This window comes from Mya arenaria, chromosome 5, assembly GCF_026914265.1.
Source record: "Mya arenaria isolate MELC-2E11 chromosome 5, ASM2691426v1".
NCBI classification, from domain to species: domain Eukaryota; kingdom Metazoa; phylum Mollusca; class Bivalvia; order Myida; family Myidae; genus Mya; species Mya arenaria.
The window spans coordinates 77,000,210-77,022,627 of record NC_069126.1 but is presented as its reverse complement, the minus strand read 5'-3'; the positions used below and the strand labels follow the sequence as shown (position 1 = coordinate 77,022,627).

Here is a 22,418-nt window from a genome sequence, read left to right as displayed (position 1 = left end):
CTGCTAATTTAACGCTAAAAAAGCCGTCTGTGGCATCGAACATAGATAATACTGTATTACGGGAGGACAGGTCTATCGTGAATCTTCCGACCACTATGTTTAGGCTCTGATCCACATACAGTCTGCGATGTAAGCACAGTCATATGTTTTATCAAATGAGCCGTCCATGTGGGAAAAACAGAGAATTACCTGACCAGCTTCACCCTCAGAATATATGCCTACTTTGTGTGTCTCGTTCAGGGACACACTGGCGCATTATGTAGGATATAAGACAACAACAAAACCATCACAATAAACTATTTTGGCTTTATTAAACAGGTTTTACTCTATTCCATTCTCTGACATGTCATCTTTAAAGAGATAGATATTCATTTTTTTATTAGAATAAAAATGGTTATTTAAGTTATTTACCTATACCACAAATTCAAATGTCTTAAGTTAGAGGCAAGTGATAATCTCTCGAGGTTATTTGCCCACTAGGATATGGGACATAGTCCATATCTTCACCTAAGTTCAAGTCAACACATGCTTATATGCTCACCTGATATCCGGCTGGTTTTTAATCTCATACAGTGTATCGTGGAGGGGAAAGTTGAGGAAGCCGTCAATGACGTAGATGACGCCGTTACTACAGCCGATACCGTCACTGACTAGGTCGAATGTGTGCCGGAGATTCGTAAACCCTATATCCACGGACGTTGTCGCTGGGGAGGAACATAAGGTGTATTTGATTTCAAATGAGCTTACATTTTAAGCCTAATGTAAGTGACTCAGATTTCTATTGCCTCAATTAGAGCAATCAAGAACATGAAAATGCGCGGGGCTGGATACGCCAAGCGTTAACGTAAAGCTATAAACCATTTTTCAAAGGTAACGTAATACGTCAATATTTACTACAGTTTGTCTGAGGCACAGCGAATAATTGCCCAAATGATTTATGTAGCAGCAAACAAACACATGCAGATCAAAGGACTGAGAGTCCTAACACCTGGCATCTTCATCAGGAAGGACTATATGGTAAAATACCAAATGGAAGATTTAGTATTAAATTCGGTTACGAATTGATTCACTCAAGTCGCTGGTCGCCATATTTCGGATGCCCTTGTTTTAGGTAGGCATAAGTAAAACAACACTTGGAGCATTTGTTTGATAGCTTTACATATGCACAGATCAGGACCTCATTTACTTAATCTACATAAAGCTTTTTAATAGGTTATTTCCAACGTAGACAAGGTCAATATCTAACACGAACTGATACCACTTTACCCGTGAACATCAGTACACGATCGAGTATAAAAACAACAACAGAGGCTGTGATGAGCAGTTTAAATGTTATCTACTTCGAAACTAAGTTCACTATTAATGTCATGAAAGTCTCAAAAATATGAAAAAAGCGCAATATAGAAAGAAATTTGATAACCCGCAGCCCGAAAATGTGGTAAAACAACACCTAAAGATATATTTTACCTTTATGATCAGATGAGTGGACGTCTATGAGCGTGAAGGTTATGTTGTATCTGTTCTCGGTGAGGAAGACCCGACTGGTGTGGAACACTTGGTTAAGGTACAGCTGGCTTAACGAGACAGAGGGGATGGCGTGACAGTTGAAGATCTACAATAATACAATGTATACGATATCGGGGATGATCTTTAAGGAATTATTGTATCAATTCTCGGCGAGGAAGACGCGAGTAATGTGGACCACTTGGTTCAGTGTCAGCTTTCTAGAAAGACAACGCGTGACAATGTATGTCAATGTTTTCAGAAAAAAATATTAGAGACGATACTTATTTGCAGTTCGAGAGGTGAATGCCAAAAGTTTCTAAGTGACATGAAATAAAAGGAAGATAGAACCTTATCGCATTCACCTCTCGAGTTGGACCTCATCTATGTCACAGGACGAAAAGCTACATCTAAATGCATTTGATCATAATAATTTTGGTAAATGCTAGAGAATTGGAACTTGATCCAACAACAAACGTTCGACACAAACCTGATTGGTGAGTCCGAGTCTTCTTTCACTGATTATAGACTAGACAAGTAAGACTTCCACCAACCTTGCGATCCATACCCGGCTCTGACTCTATAAAGGTCCGGTGAAAGTCTGACAGGCTGGCCATGAAGGCGGCACTGGGCACAAGCAACGTCAAATTGGTGTTAGGAGCGTCTGACCACGTGTAGAAATCGTCTATACCCGATATCAGGTCGTAAAACGGCCTGAAACCAACCAAACCCAAACACACTTCAATATAAGACTTTAATCTTACATGGGTATATTGTCAAGAACACTAAAAACACGGGTAACATCGAGAGTAACATTAGGCTTGAATTAAATCAAATAATTATATCAAAACCTATTATAACTTCTCAGGGGCGTAGCTAGGGCCTAAACACTTGTAGGCCCGATGATTCTATGTGAGTTTGGGGACTTTTACATGCACATTACACACACTCATTAATACTTGCAATGATTACAATAAAACCAAGCAATACACCGTGCATGTAGTTTGAAAAACAGACCAGACTTGTTTTCGTTAAAATAAAACAAAAACTTTCGAGTTGTTCAAAGTGTTTGCGTAGTTATTAGTTTTTGTTGCATTTTTGGGTTATTCAAATTTATCATTTTCCAAAAAAGTTATAGGCCCGGGCCTACAAGGCCTATATGTAGCTACGCCACTGCTTCTATAATAACAAGAATTAATATCGTCACACTGCTCTTGGGCAAAAAATCATTTTACAAATAAGTTGCTCTACCGGTGCTAACTTAAATATCAAAACATGTTCCATTTTAAAAAAAATAGTTCGTGGGATATTTGTCTAAAAATGCATATAATTTAATGTAATTATCTGAAAACGTGACGATGCAGAGGATCTGAATGTTATCATGTTTTCTTAATTTAATAATACTAGCAGATTCTGTCTTAATACAAGACAAGGAGAGCTAGTGAAGATTTATGGGTCGTCCATGCACCAAGAGGGTATTGCGTTGGCAGAAAGACAGAAGTTCGTGCATGGACGAACATTTATGTTTATTATTCTACATATTCACATTTAAGTATACTATAAACATACAGATATGGATAATGGCTCATATAAGAAGTAATTTTGTAGTATTAGTACGAAAACAGAATATAACTTCATAATCAGGATTGGTTTTCAGAAAACGTCATTTCCGAGTGTATCTGACTGGCCATAGTCTATATTAAGGGCCGGCAGCGATGCAAAAGTGGGTGGGGAAGGTAAAAAACTAAAACGTTTAAAAACACATGTTTTTATTAAGTTTTGAGGAACGATCTGTTTTAGCAGTGAAACATATATTCCTGGCGCCATGTTTTGGGTTAATTGGGAGTTAAACAAATTTTACAAAAGAAGATTTTTTATTAGATTTTGTATCAAAAGCATTCACATAATTACGGAAAAGTCTATCGTAATTAGTACTTCGTTTTAAATGTCAAAATGCCCCAGACAATTGCAGTATTCAACAATGTCTTGAGCGATCTTGATGATATCTTGTCAAATAAGAAAATTATTCAGAAATATAATGAAATTTCGTGGATGAAATTCATTTCCGGGTTACAAAAATGCATATATCTTATTTGAAATAGCTACAATCATCACAAAGCCACAATACATATTGATTGGGCAGTTCCGATACAATTGATTCACAACCATATTCTTTTTGTATTAAGACATTTCCGGGAAAACGTAAATGCTTTTTTGATTGGAAATCTGATAATATAATCTTTCGTAAAAATGCTCAACTCCCAATTACAGCTTTTCATGTTGCAACAGATATATGAATCATGCTTATTAAATATTGAACCGCAAAAATAAATAGAAATTATTTTTTGAAAACATTTAATTTAATTTTGGTTCTTCAATCAACTTTTGCCAAGCTGCCGACCATTAACATAATATCTGATTTTTTTTTTCATTTTCATTGCTTTTATTGAATATACAAAATTTTATGTTAAAAACCTGCATGTGTTTCATATGATATGGCTTCAAAAGTCTTAGAATTCCCTGCTTACTTAAGTTCATGCGTGCGTTCGAACACCTCAGCAACTGTGTAGAAGGGGAATCCGAGAAACGTGTCTACCACGTGGATGAGGCCGTTCGTGCAACGGATGTTTGCACGTGTCACGGTTCCCCGCACATTGTTTACGTTAGCGTACACTGGAAGACAGAAGCAAGCGTGTAATTTTCGTCTGAGATGGTTAAATGTGTAAGTACACATAGCACGCAAATTCTGTATTATCTCAATAAGTACATAGACAGCACGATACATACCTATATACATGTAGTCTAGAGAACATGTATACCTATAGTATAACTTACAATTCAGCCTTTTTTCACGCTTTTGAAGTTATAGTTAAGCACATTTCCAACCCCCCCCCCTCGCACCCAAAAATACTAAATAATAATCGTCACATATTTTACTTTTTTATTTCAGTATAAGAGAAAAAAGTAATTAAATATCTCCAAAATACGCCATTTCGGACTAGATTCATTTCCAAATATTTTTCTATAGGAGTACCCCCAAAGCACCCCTGCCAACATTTTAAACCACATACATTTCAGTTAAGAGGGAGCGGCGCAAGTCAAACGGTTACGCCCCTAAGTTACGCCCCCTCTAAAGTCAAATTCTGGAAATGCCCCTGGAAGCTGCGTGTACAGACGATTGAATAGGAAAAAATATTTAAGATAAAGCCGAGCGGGGAAGGGAAACACTAGTACATGTACATCAGTGGCGTACCTAGCGTTGTAACGGCGCATAACAGCATGCAGCGTTACATAGCGTTACGCAAATACTCGAGCGCGTAGTTTTGAAAACAATAACTGAAAAAAACAACAACAAAAAACGTAGAATTGTACAAAATGTAGTTCCTTTCAAGAACATGTCATTCAACTCAAAATTAAACGATGCTGTGGTCTATAGGGACTTGGTCCAGAAATAAAACAGGAACAGCTGGATAACATGCCAGGTCAACTATTTCCGATTTAAGAAAATAAGTGCAATATCATTTAAAATAGTGCATACGTCAGATTTGTATTTTTACAACTTAACAGATATGACGTCATTATTTGGTTTCCCGACTGATGAAAAAAACAGGTTACAATCTGAGACATTTAGAACATACCATGTAAAACTTCAGTTACAAAGAATAGGTTTCTCGCTTCGCTTGCTTTGCACTTCTTTGTCATATAAAACGGGTTTTCACTAGTATGGACTAATAATAACGCTTTCCACTAACTAAAACACAAAAGTCACATAGTATGAACTCTCATGTAGTGTCATAGTGACGTCACCAAAGTTACCATTATCAAGTCACGTGAGAGTTACGTACCTCTGTCTTGCTCCTTCACGACGAAGAGCGGGGAACCGATGGCGGAAGTGAATCTCGTGTAGTCCCCATACTCCTCAAGGTAGGAGTTTGCTCCCGGAATCAGGGTGTTGTTCAGAAGCTGAAATGGGAAAATACATTAACCAAACATTACAATGATGGCAGTAATAGTTAACAATTAAAAAGTAAGTTAATCATTGGTTCTGATTATAACAGTATTATGGTTGCTTATTTAAATACATTTTACACCCGTATCGAACTGTTAGGAACCCTTCGCTTGACGCATACCAGAATGCGAAACTTCACGTACCTGAGCTAGGTACCAGGGCCTGTCAGAGAGCGCCAGGGCCCGATGGGTGGGCATGTCTGTGAAGGCCTCGTCACCGGGAACAAACATTGTCCACATCCGGTCTGTGTTCTCAAGTGCCGTCATGATGGTCGGGTACGCCTGCAACACCCCGCCCATCACACTGTGGGATAGAAAGAATCGTGAATTAAACTCGTTAATTTTTTACGACAGTGATTGTTATCATATGAAGAATACATCCCTTTACGGCAAATAACACAATATTTTAACATAGTGTAATTCAAGTAAGCCCGAGAGCGGTTTTCTATGAAACATTTTTTTCGAAGAAATTTAATGGTAGATCTCACCTGAGTCCCGGTTGTGCCTGAATCTCGTTCAAGATGTTGCGCGTTGGCACGTGAAGCAGGTTGTCGGTGACGTGGAGAACGCCGTTTGAACACCAGATGTCCTCGATAACCACGTTGGCTCTGATACGGCTTCCAACCGCGTACACACCTGCATATGAGGCAAACAACTTGGATTGAACTACCAACCGCGTACACGCCTGAATTTTAGGCAAAACACTTGTATTGAACTAACAACCGCGTACACGCCTGAATTTAAGGCAAAACACTTGTATTGAACTAACAACCGCGTACACGCCTGAATTTAAGGCAAAACACTTGTATTGAACTACCAACCGCGTACACGCCTGAATATCAGTCAAAACACTTGGATTGAACTACCAACCGCGTACACGCCTGAATATCAGTCAAAACACTTGGATTGAACTAACAACCGCGTACACGCCTGAATATAAGGCAAAACACTTGGATTGAACTAACAACCGCGTACACGCCTGAATATAAGGCAAAACACTTGGATTGAACTAACAACCGCGTACACGCCTGAATATAAGGCAAAATACTTGTATTAAACTAACAACCGCGTACACGCCTGAATATAAGGCAAAACACTTGTATTGAACTAACAACCGCGTACACGCCTGAATATAAGGCAAAACACTTGGATTGAACTACCAACCGCGTACACGCCTGAATATAAGGCAAAACACTTGGATTGAACTACCAACCGCGTACACGCCTGAATATAAGGCAAAACACTTGGATTGAACTAACAACCGCGTACACGCCTGAATATAAGGCAAAACACTTGTATTGAACTAACAACCGCGTACACGCCTGAATATAAGGCAAAACACTTGTATTGAACTAACAACCGCGTACACGCCTGAATATAAGGCAAAACACTTGGATTGAACTACCAACCGCGTACACGCCTGAATATAAGGCAAATTACTTGTATTGAACTACCAACCGCGTACACGCCTGAATATAAGGCAAAACACTTGTATTGAACTAACAACCGCGTACACGCCTGAATATAAGGCAAAACACTTGTATTGAACTAACAACCGCGTACACACCTGAATATAAGGCAAAACACTTGTATTAAACTGACAACCGCGTACACGCCTGAATATAAGGCAAAACACTTGTATTGAACTAACAACCGCGTACACGCCTGAATATAAGGCAAAACACTTGTATTGAACTAACAACCGCGTACACGCCTGAATATAAGGCAAAACACTTGGATTGAACTAACAACCGCGTACACGCCTGAATATAAGGCAAACACTTGTATTGAACTAACAACCGCGTACACGCCTGAATATAAGGCAAAACACTTGTATTGAACTAACAACCGCGTACACGCCTGAATATAAGGCAAAACACTTGTATTGAACTAACAACCGCGTACACGCCTGAATATAAGGCAAAACACTTGGATTGAACTAACAGCCGCGTACACGCCTGAATATAAGGCAAAACACTTGGATTGAACTAACAGCCGCGTACACGCCTGAATATAAGGCAAAACACTTGTATTGAACTAACAGCCGCGTACACGCCTGAATATAAGGCAAAACACTTGTATTGAACTAACAACCGCGTACACGCCTGAATATCAGTCAAAACACTTGTATTGAACTACCAACCGCGTACACGCCTGAATATCAGTCAAAACACTTGGATTGAACTACCAACCGCGTACACGCCTGAATACAAGGCAAAACACTTGTATTGAACTACCAACCGCGTACACACCTACCAACCGCGTACACGCCTGTATACAAGGCAAAACACTTGTATTGAACTACCAACCGCGTACACACCTACCAACCGCGTACACGCCTGAATACAAGGCAAAACACTTGGATTGAACTTGAATAACTGGTCACCTGCGTACATGCCTTATGATAAGGCAAACTACTGGAATTGAATTACTGGCCACCAACCGCGTACACGCCTGCATATAAGGCGAATTTCTGGGATTGAACTACTGGCCACAAACCACATAGACGCCTGCATATATGGTAAACTACTGAAACTATTGGGATTGAGTTAATGGCAACCAACCGCATACACGCGTTAATATAAGGCGAACTACTGGGACTGAACTACTGACCATCAACCGCCTACACGCCTGAGTATAAGTCAAACTACCGGGACTGAACTACTGACCACCAACCGCGTATACGCCTGAATAAAATACAAACTACTGGAATTGAACTACTGACCACCAATCGCCTACACGCCTGAGTATTAGGCAACTACTGGGTTTGAACTAATGGCCAACAGCCGCGTACACGCCTGAATATAAGGCAAACTACTGGGATTGAACTAATGGCCACCAACCGCGTATACGCTTGAATATAAGGCAAACTACTGAGATTGAACTAATGGCCACCAATCACGTACACGCCTGAATATAAGGCAAACTACTGGGATTGAGTTAATGGCAACCAACCGCCTACACGCCTGAATATAAAACAAACATCTGGGATTGAGTTAATGGCAACCAACCGCCTACACGCCTGAATATAAGGCAAACTACTGGGAAAAAAACTTATGGCCACCAACCGCCCACACGCCTGAATATATGGCAAACTACTGGGATTGAGTTAATGGCAACCAACCGCGTACACGCCTGAATATAAAGCAAACTACTGGGATTGAGTTAATGGCAACCAACCGCCTACACGCGTGAATATAAAGCAAACTACTGGGATTGAGTTAATGGCAACCAAGTCCACACGCCTGAATATAAGGCAAACTACTGGGATTGAGCTAATGGCCACCAACCGCCCATGCGCCCGAATATAAAGCAAACCACTGGAATTAACTTATAACCACCAACCGCGTATACGCCTAAGTATAAGGAAACTACTGCAATTCAACTAATGGTCAACAGACAGCATATGATGTTTTTAAAAGAACAGCAAAATGGCTAAGCTGAAGAAATTTTCAAAAGCAAGATATGTATTAGTTTAAACTTATATATTCTACAACAATTGTGAAACAAATTATTACAACATTATATTAATCGCTCTCGTTGGCATGATTTTACGCGAGAGTGTAGTCTAGTGATGTGAGGAAAACCGGAGTACCCGGAGGATACCCACTTGTCCGACTTGGTGACCACAATCCAAACTCACATGACGCACAAAGTAATATTTATTGAAACTGAACTGGTTATTGGTACTTGGCTTAGTTTAAACATTGTGGTCAATTAATCATTGTACAAGGGGTCAATTCATCATCGTAGAAGGGTCAATTCATTGTACAAGGGGTCAATTTATCATCGTAATAGGGATTAATTCATGATTGAAGATGGGGTCAATTCATCATTGTAGATGGGGTCAATTCATCATCGTAAAATGTGTCAATTAATCATTGTAGATGGGTCAATTGATCATTGAAGGTGGAGGCAATTCATCATTGTAAAAGGTGTCAATTAATCATTGTAGATGGGGTCAATTATAGATGGGGTCAATTCATCACTGTAGATGGGGTCAATCATTCATTGTAGATGGTGTCAATTTTTCATTGTAGATGGGGTCAATTAATCATCATAGAAGGGGTCAATTCATCATTGTAGATATGGTCAATTCATCATTGTAGATGGGGTCATTTTATCATTGTCGAAGGGGTCAATTAATCATCGTAGATGGGGTCAATTCATCATTGTAGATTGGGTCAATTCATCATTGTAGATGGGGTCAGTTTATCATTGTAGATGGGGTCAGTTTATCATTGTAGATGGGGTCACTTCGTCATTGTAGAAGGGGTCAATTCATCATTTTGTAGAAGGGGTCAATTCATTATTAAAGAAGGGGTCAATTTCTCATTGTATATAGGGTCAATTAATCATTGTAGATGGGGTCAATTCATCATTGTTCATGGGGCCAATTAATCAATGTAAATGGGGTCAATTAATCATTGTAGATGGGGTCAATTCATCATTGTTCATGGGGCCAATTAATCATTGTAGATGGGGCAATTCATCATCGTAGAAGGGGTCAATTAATCATTGTTCAAGCGGTCAATTCATCATTGTAGAACGCGTAAATTCCTCATTGTGCATGGAGTCAATCTTTCATTGTAGATAGGGTCAATTAATCATTGTAGATGGGGTCTATTAATCATTGAGCAAGGGATCAATTCATCATCCATCGTAAAAGGGGTCAATTCATTATTGTAGATGGGGTTACCTAATCATTGTAGATGGGGTCAATTAATCATTGTACAAGGGGTCAATTCATTATCGTAGATTTGGTCAATTCATCATTGTAGATGACGTCAGTTCATCATTGTAGACGGGGTCAATTAATCATCGTAGATGGGGTCAATTCATCATTGTAGATAGGGTCAATTCATCATTGTAGATGGGGTCAGTTTATCATTGTAGATGGGGTCAATTCATCATCGTAGATGAAGTCAATTCATCATTGTAGATGGGGTCAATTCATCATTGAAGATGGGTCAATTCATCATTGTAGATGGGGGGTCAATTCATCATTGAAGATGGGGTCAATTTATCATTGTAGATGGGGTCAATTCGTCATTGTAGATGGGGGTCAATTCATCATTGAAGATGGGGTCAATTTATCATTGTAGATGGGGTTACCTAATCATTGTAGATGGGGTCAATTAATCATTGTACAAGGGGTCAATTCATTATCGTAGATTTGGTCAATTCATCATTGTAGATGACGTCAGTTCATCATTGTAGACGGGGTCAATTAATCATTGTAGATGGGGTCAATTCATCATTGTAGATAGGGTCAATTCATCATTGTAGATGGGGTCAGTTTATCATTGTAGATGGGGTCAATTCATCATCGTAGATGGGGTCAATTCATCATTGTAGATGGGGGGGTCAATTCATCATTGAAGATGGGGTCAATTTATCATTGTAGATGGGGTCAATTCGTCATTGTAGATGGGGGTCAATTCATCATTGAAGATGGGGTCAATTTATCATTGTAGATGGGGTTACCTAATCATTGTCGATGGGGTCAATTAATCATTGTACAAGGGGTCAATTCATCATCGTAGATTTGGTCAATTCATCATTGTAGATGGGGTTAGTTTATTATTGTAGATGGGGTCAATTAATCATCGTAGATGGGGTCAATTCATCATTGTAGATGGGGTCAATTTATCATTGTAGATGGGGTCAATCAATCATTGTACAATGGGTCAATTCATCAACGTAGAATGGGTCAAATCATCATTGTAGATGGGGTCAAATAATCATTGTAGATGGGGTCAATTGATCATTGTTGATTGGGTCAATTCGTCATTGTAGAAGGGGTCAATTCATCATTTTGTAGAAGGGGTCAATTCATTATTAAAGAAGGGGTCAATTTCTCATTGTATATAGGGTCAATTTATCATTGTAGATGGGTTCAATTCATCATTGTAGATGGGGTCAATTAATCATTGTTCATGGGTTCAATTAATCATTGTAGATGAGGTCAATTCATCATCGTAGAAGGGGTCAATTAATCATTGTACAAGCGGTCAATTCACCATTGTAGAAAGCGTCAATTCCTCATTGTACATGGGGTCAATCTTTCATTGTAGATAGGGTCAATTAATCATTGTAGATGGGGTCAATTAATCATTGAGCAAGGGGTCAATTCATCATCCATCGTAGAAGGGGTCAATTCATTATTGTAGATGGGGTTAACTAATAATTGTAGATGGGGTCAATTAATCATTGTACAAGGGGTCAATTAATCAGTGTAGAAGGGATCATTTGAGCTATTGTTTGATTACATTGAAGCAAGCTTCTAGAGACGGCCGAGTGAGGTTTATGTATTATTCTTGTATTCAGTGTTCAGTGTTACTAGATCAAGCATTACAATGGAGTACCGACCGTGCTCGGTGTTATATAGTGTGATGGTTCTCCCCGACAGAGTTGTCACTTCCTGTTCCTGTGGGATCTGGGTGGAGCTCAGGATCACCCCGTGGGCGATTGATCCGTGTACCGCCTACAGGAAACAACACAAAACAAAACGTTTTAAGGTGCATGTTAAAAAGAAATATCCAATTTAAGCAATATCTGGGATACAATGCCACCCACAAAAACGTTCAGTATACAAGTTATGTACTGCTTTTCCATAAAATGTAAGTCATTTTCTGGCGTCTCTTTACTAGATTTCAGCAGTTTTTTAAGTTCCTTAGTTTTAAAGCGGAACTAACTCAATTTTGTTTGTTTCACATCACAAAGCAAGGGTTTCAACTCTACCTCGAGTAGGATGTTTGCGTTGTGTTGAAGGTAGAGGCGCGTGTCCTGGGGAAGGCGGTGGACTGCGGCGTCGCTCACTAGCAACGCCGTCAGTGGACCACTTCCGGTGTCGCCCAGCGTCCGCATCAGTTCTGCGCTCAGGCTGATGAAGTCTCGCATCTCCCTAAAAAGGAGATTTATTATAAATGTAAATGTACAAGTGTGTTTATTCTTTAGAAATAATTAAAATACTTTAAATATAATGTAAAACACAGTAATGTAATAGCTGGTGTAATGTGTTGCACTCCTCAGGATGAATGTATGCATCAAGGCAGCCATTTCAAATCAACCGTGTCATGGCCACAGACTTCAAACGTATTGGGCACATTAATATATTTTTTTTATCATTTTCTTACACACATTTAATCGTTATATTATATGCAGTCCGTTGTGGGAAATAATGACAACTCATGTTCCAGCAAAAACAGTATAATTTTGGTTTATTTAATCAATATTCATTTATCACTCATTACTTGTCGACCGAAGTACGGTATCAATTTCAAGGCAATAATAATCTGCATAACATTGCCTGCATTCTGTGAATAATTAGGAAACAATTTCGCGGAATTACTGTTGCTACTATCTTCTGAGGGCATTTATTCCATGCAGTTATTGTACTAAAATTGTACCGGGAATTAACAGTTATTCATTCGTAACATTAACTTATAATACCTGCTGCGCACTTATTTCCCACACTGAACATAAAGGTCGTCCTTGGAGTGCGACAAAATAAAACTAGCTATCGAATATCAGTATAATACAATTATAACAAGAACCTACTGGCGAATGCACGAAGGTCACAAAATCTGAAAGATTACGTTTATTTCTCTGGTAAAGCTGTATTTTAATCTATTCTCTCTGTCTGCGTCTGACATTTAAATACGTTGTTGTCCCAACGGACCTGATTTGATGCCGTTGTTCTAACGGCCCTGTTTTTAAAGGACTACAGGGCAATAAGCTACGCCACGGGATGTTTGAATATAGACGAAAGGCGTATGGTTTGGGACCGACACTGACATATTGAACGACATTACTTTAATTTTGCTTTCATATATTTAATTGAAATGTAGGGCAAATTTCCAGAATGTGATTAGTTATTACCCATTCCTTCATTATGCTTCCCTACATGAACCCGCCGGAATCTTCCGCGTAAAAGCAGTTACTTATTCCCAGCAGACCCATCTGCACTCATTTGGATTGCTTTTTTCAATAGCAACATTTTACAAAAAATTATCCGCCTTTAATTTACATTTAACATTATCGCAATGGCCTTGTGACCTAGCCGGGCCTTAGATCTACCACATGACCGTTCACAGAAGTGGACTTATTGTAGCATATCTATACACGTATATGAATACCTGAGCTGACTATTGCCCTGAACGGCGTCCCAGATGGTGAAATCCCGCTGGAATAGAACGCTGTTCACTAGGTGGACGACGCCATTCGTACAGCCAATATCACCGATGGTGATCTTGGCCCGCACACCCCCGCCTTCCACGTAGATATCTGATGGATGAGACATGTAAGGGTAAGCTTTTATATCTGAACGTCGGCGTCCTGTTACAAAAAGTGATTTTAAAAGTTACTTAAAAATCATATTTTTTTGGGGACGTCAAAAACGGCAAAAAGGTGAGTTCATTCACATTCTTTAACTTTGTTTAAAAAACTTTGATGGCGATGTTCAGTTCACCCAAATATATAGCAAACACAAACCGGTATGGCGATAGAACAATCAATTTACGACTTATACTTTCTTGAAACGGCGGGTCCAAAAATGCCCGGTCGTGTGTATCTGAATGCAGACACATCTCTCAGTTGTGAGGCTTGTCATGCTTCAGTTTAGTGATTATTCTAGAAAGCCGTGGGGGATCAAATCCCTTGATTTGGAATTCTGTCGTTCATGTACGACGGGTGAACTCACAGCACTACTTACCTTTGTGTATCCGCCGGATGGTGAGTATCTGTCCGTCGGCGGTGGAGAATGTCTCACCATCCTGGAATGAATCAACGTCCCGCTCGCCGTACATAACCATGTGATCCCGGTACAGCTGTAGGAGAAATTGTACAATCATGCAAAAGCTAAACATTTTAATTTCCTTGAGTCTAGTTCGATCAGACTATTTGGCGTGCATGCGCACCAATAGTATATTCAATTAAAAATATTGAAAATGAACAACACTGAGAGCACTGAATCGAGCCACAGAACTACAGTGTCATAGGTACTTTGATTCGTATTCGCGACATCAACATGCATTCAAATATATTAGTAAAAAACGAACGAAGAATAACACAGACTGTTATATACGTTTGAACCTCAATGGATTTTTGCCAAACGTCGTCATTAATTAAAGAATCTATAAAGACATCTTCAAAAACGAACAAAATTAATATTTTAACATCTATTATGACGGTGAATGTAGTATTCAGCATAGTATTTCTGTAAAAAAACTGACATAAATAAAACAAAACTAATTTCAAAGAACACATTTCCTCACCCTAGAGATATGTGTGCCGTTGCCGTCCATCTGGAGCTGTTTGTCCTGCGGGAGCTTGGCGAAAGCGTCGTCAGTGGGCAGGAATAACGTCATCTTCCGCACCGGGTCGCCCAAACGCTCAGATAACTCCTTCTCTAGGACACCGATGTTGCCCGCCATGAAACTGCAAAACAGGTTAAATAGAACATGTGCACATCATTTACAATGGTGTTTGGTCTGACAAGAATCAAATTAATGTATTAATTATAATAGGGAGCAGGACTTTTCAACCCCAAGACTTTTCAACCCCTTCTCAAAACGAAGACTTTTCAGCCCTTGGACTCTTCAACCCCTATTTTAAAGACTTTCAACTCCTACCTGTTTGGACTGTTCAACCCCTAAATCAAAGAATTTCAAACCCTAGTTGAACTATTTTAATAGCCATATTGAAGACTTTTTAACCCTATATCAAAGACTTTTCAACACCTTTTATTTTTGTCAGCCAGGTGTTGTCTTTTTCATTGTTTTTTGCAAAGAAACTTAACAAATTGTTATTGAAATACAATTAAAGATGTGTTTGTCCTATTTGTTACACTTTCCTTTAAGCACTTGGTGGTTAGTGTTTTTCAATATGCTAAAATATTCAGAACATTAACAATGGTACAGTAAAGTAAGATTTTGATGCCTGGTTACCCCAAATAATTGTTGTATTATTCTAAAAGGATATTATATATTTTAGCGAATTCACATATGTTATGTACAAAGTTCAACAGTCGAAACATTTTTTGTAGTACCATATTGCTATTTCAGTACAGTTTGATTTTAGTTCTTGATAATGTATTATCTAAAACTTACGTTATTTGGGGTATAAATAAATAAAATAAAATATATTTTTTGTTTGGTTTTATATCCGGAAAATCATACACAAAATTATCAAGCTGCTCATAGTTTGGAATGGCCATCAAGGTATTACAACTTTAATTAACTGTCACTTTCAAAGGTGTTATGAAGCCCCTTAATCCCTTAGGAATTTATGACCATGTCACTCATGTTGCCCATTAATGAATGTGCGACCTTCATTCCATTCTTTAATTGCATTTATGAAAAGACAATACAATGCTTATAGCATTTTTTTTACATATATACCACTTTATAATAGAATGTCTTTATTTTTTTAATCAGAGAAATAAAAACATTAATAAAATCTTATGTTACACTTATGTAACATTTTATCAACTCATTTTATCTTCTATTCTTTTTACAACATGAACTGAAGGACGCCAATGTTCCTTGGTGTCACTATGAGCGAAGAAAGGAGGCTTGCTCAGTAATACAAGTTAGCACACAATGCCTTGCTTTACTTTACCTCATAGTGTGAATATATATTGTACATTGTGTATGGAAGCGAGGAGATTTCCCCAAACGAGTCTCGTTATCATTCCTATCATGTATATACAGTCGAGACCCGTTAGCCTCGGAAAATTCGAGCTAAGCGGGAATGCTTTCATTCAGTTTAAGAAATCAGTCTTTCACATCAAGTTCGAGCAAACGAGGAATACAATCCAAGCGAATTCGAGCCAACGAGGCTTGAGTGGTAAAAATTGTAAAACATCGTTCCCTTCTGAACTGAAATTATCATTGGACTTGTTTTACAAAAGTACATGTATATAGTTTCAACATGTTCAGTCAACATATGTGTATGTTTAATACCTATTCTTGCCAGTCACATAATTGGTTCAGCTTAACTCATTCCAGTAAGAAATTATTCAAACTTTTAACCTTCTTTTTGGAACACCTGCCGTAACCGCTTCATCGGAACATAATGGAACATCGAACGTCAATATGGGCCATTAGTAGCAATAACAACGTAACGTCGTTTTTTACACTTCCCTATTCTGCACAATGCTAATACCACTCCTCACTCCAATGGATATTACTCCTGCAAACATTTATACTTACGCCGAAAATGGTACCAAAATAATCATGAATAAATTATCTATCAACTGTAGTACGGGTTTTATCTAATTATGTGAAACAAAATAAAACGAGCAAAAAGTTTCACAAGCATTTTTTGTAATATGTCGTTTTTCTGCCGGTCTTGGGACGTTTTGACTGTCATTTTATACTTTCGATTTCGGATATTTTAAGAATTGTTTTGATTGTCAATGACTTTACAAGGATACATTGACGTCTCCTGCATCGGTGAGTATAACTTTAATGAATTATTATGTATATTTTCTGCTTTTATTTTGACAAAAACTGAAACAGGGGATAAAACATGCTGAATTATAGGTCCAAATCGAAAGAGAACAACAATGCATCATCGAATTTCTGAAAATTCATTCATTTATCTACACAGTGATACTATCCATTTGATTCAGTAATCTGTCGCATTTTTCCGCAAGGGCTATTTATAAACACATCGTTTCTGAGAGTGGCCAAAAACAAGAACAATTTGATGACTCATAAGGCATGCAACCTTAAAAGCCGAGAGTATCCGAATTAACCAGGAAGTGATTTTTGTTTACTTTTTAAATGCCAACCTCTGTAAATAGTAATTTATTTTGAGTAAACATTGAGGTAGGTTTATGCATATCATTGTTTTATTATATTTAGAATGCTATTTATAGGGGTTGCCAATTTTTTGCATGAACATTGGTCAAATGTTTTATAATTTGAATAAATAAGACATTTGCAATATTGTGATTGGTTTTAATGAAATAAACAGACCGGGTTCTTTAAGGATCTGGCACTTTCGGTTTTAAAAATGTAAATAAACTATTGGAGAATTGGCAGTTATTTTTATTAAGCCATTCTATATTATTAATTAAGAATCTGTCAAGCTGAAGTTTGTTATTGTTTATGCGCATGTTTCTGCAACGGGCATTGACCGACAAATTCATATTAAATAACTTAAAAGAGCTCGACAACCAAAACCCAATTAATCAAATTACAACGCCAAGTTTCCATTTAGTGTTTTATTGGTTAATAAGAAAAATGCAGGCTGGCTGGCTTATATAGGCATTTCACAATTGAAACTAAGAAAGTAAGCATTTTTTTAATCTTCTAAACAGTTAATTGGATGCCTACCAATTTTAATTGTTTATAGATCATACATTATCAATAAGTAACTTATACTTAAATAATAATTGGAAAGTTTCAAATTTCAACATATCAATGTTTTAATGTGTAAATTTCAGGAAACATTTTTATGTTCTGTATAGTTACTTGGATTATAAAATCACTCTCTGTAAAAATTATTCAACTTTTCAAACATTATTTGTCTTCAGATTTATTGGAATTCCTGTTATGATAGGATTTCAATTGCTGTCATTAATTTTCAACTCAATGTTTTGATTATTCATTTGAAATTATTTTAAACTTCAATTCCATAAATGGCTGTTCTCCTTTTTGACTAAATATTTTGAGTATTTTTACACATTAGTATGTCTGCCAATTCATGGTGGTCAGTTTTGTCATTTATTAGTCTTTTTTCCCTTTTTTATTTAATCTTTTCTTCCTTTCAGTGAGAAATAAAGCCATAGAATACATTCATACCACTCAAATTCAGCCAGTCAGAATGATGGGAAGGATTGCAGAACTGAGGTAACTTAGAACTATGATGCATATTTACCAGAGAATATCTCATAAACATGCCATTTGCTTAATTTTCTTTGAAATCATACCTGAAGTTATTGAGAACTCTTTATAAACTTTGACATTTTGTATGATGACATATTTTATTATTTGTAAAATAAATGCTTTTGACATTTTTTTGAGCTGTAAAGTTGAATTGATTCTTAAATTGATTCTGGTAAATACCAAACTGTGTAAGACATCAAACCTCATTACATATATATATATATACATAGTTGTCCCTCTCTGAATAATACATAATTATCTATGTTTCTGTTTACTTTCAGTTTCACTCTCACCTGACTGATGCAGATTCAGTAACCTAATTGTATGTACTTTTTTGTCAAATTGTATTTATTTGCTCTATTAAAAATATAATGTTGACTTTTTGAGGAATAATTTTGAAAGGAAAAATAAATTATTATAGAGAAAAGGTAATTTGTTATGTAAAAGTGGACAAAAATGTTGAACAGTATGAAGTTTTAAATTAGAAAATCCTTATTTCTCTCTGTATGTATGTCAACTTTATTAAGACAATATTAAGACAATATCTGGTAATATAATGTATTCTTAATTAAATGTGATAAAACCTTTTTACACTGTATGTATACATCTGTATATGTATGTTGCCATATAAACTGAATGCATGTAGTTTCTTTTGTGAACATGTGTATTAATTGAAATCAACACATTCCTTTGTTATATTTTCAGGCCCATGATGGTTTCTGAGAAAAAAACAGCTTGGTGTAATTTGACAGTATTTTTCAGTATTTGACAGTGGTTCTATCATGCAACAGTCATACCATGAAGTGTCTCACAGATTCTCTCTCAATTCCTGCAATATCCAAGATTACAGTGTAGTGCAAAGAGGATTAATTTTCTTGCAATAAGAAGTATCTGCACTTCCCCTGTACAGCATGAACAGTTCCTTCATTTTTTGAGTGATTATAGAGTGAAAATGTTTCCATATAAAATGTTTTCTTTTTATGTGTAAAACTTGTCATGAATGGTTACAAATACATGCATGGACATTATGATTCCAAATCTATGCACATTTTGATTCCAATAATTAAAGTATTTTAAATTTGGTTTGAAACAGAAATATTGTCCTTATGTTTGTTTCTAAACATTATCTGGTATTATTCGTGTTTATAGTTTCCATGTCAATTTAAAAAAAGTCGGTTCTTTTAAAGATGCACTCTTACTCCCACATAAGATTTACCACAATTAATACTTTTGTTTTATTATTCCAAAAAGGATGAATAAATGTTGAAAACAATGGTTCTAATGAAGGATGCCTACTTCTACTTGAAGGAAATGTGCATAAAAGACAGTATTTCTACCATTTGAGATCATAGTAGATCACAGTAAATCTTTATGCATTCACCAATCATTTAATATCTTTGCTTTTTCAGCTTAAATACACGGTTACTTTATTTTTATCAATACTTAATATTTTCCAAAATGAATTATTAAGTAAGTTGTTAAAGGGTTAACAGTCAAAGTATATGTTTGTTATACATATGTATGCATTGATACTGAATAAGAGTGTCACTTTAAACAGTTGCCATGGTAACTATAGAGTCTAGTTTTCTTAAGAAACTGTAATTGTTGTCTAAAAAACTTTGTATTTTCAATGTGATACTTTTTAGCATGTCCGCTTCAGTCAATGAAATATTTCTGTTATTTGTTAATCATTTGGTCATACTTTGTATACAATTATATTTATAATTTAACCTTGAAAATTGCTGACAATCTCATACTTATATTGAAATATTCAGAATTGCTAGATGGGTTGAAGTTCACCTTTATTACAACTGTCAGGCAAATCATGGCAAGATGTACATAATTCTCCTTTTTAACAAAAAGCGATGTTTAAAGCATTTTTGTATTTTTATTGAATGGTTACCATGGCAACTAATTTTTTGTTTGCCTTTAATCTTCCTATTTATAATACTATTAATTGTAAAAATGCAACAGTCAAGCAGTGAATGGAAGAATGTAAATGTTCTTTGTCTTTTACCTTTTTCAAGCTCATTCTTCAAAATATAAAGGAATTTTGAAATTTCTTAAAAATGGACGTTTTTTCATCATTGTTTTAAAGTAGAATAATTTGCTTAAAACTTTGTTTAGGTTCTGATATTTAGGAATGTGTATTAAATTTATAGAAAATAAACAAAATGTGTTGTTTGACATTATTTATTTCATTTAAATTCCGAAGTTTTGAATTTGACCTATTTTGGCAGAAAAATTGATAAAAATGTAAAATTAAAAGGGCCATAATTCTGTCAAAAATTGATGGATTTTGAAAAATGTGCATATTTGAGTTTGTAATGACGTAACCTTTAAAATGATATATCACTTTAATATACCGCATTAAATTAATTTTTTACGTTGTTATTGCTACCATTACCCACTTATTATTTGCCCTTACAACATTCTGCACTGGCAGACAAAAGCCAAGCATTAATTATCTTCAAACCAGAGGGGTGACCGACGATAAAGACACACTTATGACCAAAAACTGTACATAAAGAACATTGTAAGGAGAAAGCTACATCACTTTAGTTACATTCATTGAACGAGTATGGCAATTTCCTGTAATAGTCTTGTCTGCAGGCAAACATGTAATTTGTCAATAGATATTCGGCAACTTCCAAATAAAATGCACATACCCTGTCAAAAGTAGTTTCAAAAATGTAAGATAGGCCATATAATTTGTCTTGACAGATTGTCGAATACGGTTGATATTGTAGACATTTAGCATACGTGTGTGCATAAATTTGTTCAAGCAAAGTCCGTACGATATTATTTAGATCTGGAACTATTTTCGACAAAATTGCATTCATATATGTGTTGAAAGCAGACCAATATCTGTACCCATATTGAAAAGTCTACTGTAGAAAGTAATAATTGATAATAACATCGGGACCATAAGTTGTCCTTATAATGAATAATCAAACATCTTCTTAGCACATTAACCCGGACAATAGCTGCGTTTGGGTATCACAAGACTTGAGCATGCGACTTCCAGCACACATTGAGGCACTGTGTGGCTATTCTTATGTACATTATACCATTATACATCAAGTGTTGGCTTCACCGTGGATGGTGTGTGTGTGTGTGTGTGTGTGTGTGTGTGTGTGTGTGTGTGTGTGGTGGGGGGGGGGTGCTATCCCAAAGACAAGCTGCACATTGTATTGTCTGATTTCAAACATTGTCAAAACAAACCTTCCGGTGTATTTTAGAGATTATCCTGGCTGAGGTTAAAATAGATCACGCCAAGGTTATTTCACGGGTATTGGTCTCACCAAGCTTTACATACGATTGTAAGTGCTTTATTTGTGTACGATTCCTCTAAAAGCAATATAATGTGTTTTTGCTTTCTTTAAAACACATGCAATAGAAGGTAAGGTAGAACATGGATGATGAGTTGAGACATTCTGTATGATACCTTCCCGATTACAACTCACTGTGATGTCAAAAAGTCATCTTTGATGACTCGTGAGATGTAATGTTTAGAAACTGCATTGTCATAATACTTACACGATATTGTCAAGCGTCTGCAGCGTCTGTAGCATGTTCCTGTAGACGAAGAAGAGCAGGTTGTCTATGACGTGGATGACGCCGTTACTCACGGGCAGGTTGGCGCGGATCACACGTGCTCGCACTCGATTGTTGGTCACGTAAACTAGGCAAGAAACAAACTTTGCATTGATACTCGACTGACACAAAACTTAAAGATGCACTCTTACTTCTAAATAAGATTTACACACTTGATACACTTGTTTAAATATGCTAAAAAGGATGAATAAATGCTGAAACAATGGTTCTTATGAAGGATACCGAGTTTAATTGAAAGAACGGTACAGTAAACACAGTGTTTCTACCTTAAGAGACGATTGTAGATCACTGTAAATCTTTTAGCACGCACCAATCACTTAATACTTTTGCGTTTTCAGCTATTAAATACACGGTTACAATCTTGTTATCAGTAATTAATATTTTCCATAA

The 22,418-nt window shown here is 36.7% G+C and overlaps 1 protein-coding gene and 1 long non-coding RNA gene across 2 annotated transcripts in view; one reads left to right on the top strand and one right to left on the bottom strand.

The window, feature by feature from the left end:
- LOC128234785 (periostin-like) overlaps positions 1-22,418 on the bottom strand; it is a 39,837-nt gene that overhangs the window by 1,955 nt on the left and 15,464 nt on the right. The window contains exons 5-17 of the mRNA XM_052949302.1: positions 21,951-22,095; positions 14,790-14,952; positions 14,228-14,342; positions 13,653-13,800; positions 12,256-12,418; positions 11,884-11,998; positions 6,000-6,147; positions 5,656-5,815; positions 5,349-5,466; positions 4,032-4,176; positions 2,058-2,217; positions 1,468-1,612; positions 542-704 (exon numbers count right to left, since the gene is read on the bottom strand). Of these exons, the coding sequence (XP_052805262.1) occupies positions 542-704; positions 1,468-1,612; positions 2,058-2,217; positions 4,032-4,176; positions 5,349-5,466; positions 5,656-5,815; positions 6,000-6,147; positions 11,884-11,998; positions 12,256-12,418; positions 13,653-13,800; positions 14,228-14,342; positions 14,790-14,952; positions 21,951-22,095 (1,888 nt within the window). The remainder of the gene's footprint in view (positions 1-541; positions 705-1,467; positions 1,613-2,057; positions 2,218-4,031; positions 4,177-5,348; positions 5,467-5,655; positions 5,816-5,999; positions 6,148-11,883; positions 11,999-12,255; positions 12,419-13,652; positions 13,801-14,227; positions 14,343-14,789; positions 14,953-21,950; positions 22,096-22,418) is intronic.
- LOC128234786 (uncharacterized) lies at positions 16,732-20,597 on the top strand. The gene is made up of 4 exons (XR_008261036.1): positions 16,732-16,970; positions 18,296-18,374; positions 18,692-18,732; positions 19,116-20,597. It is a non-coding gene; the product is annotated as an uncharacterized LOC128234786 (long non-coding RNA).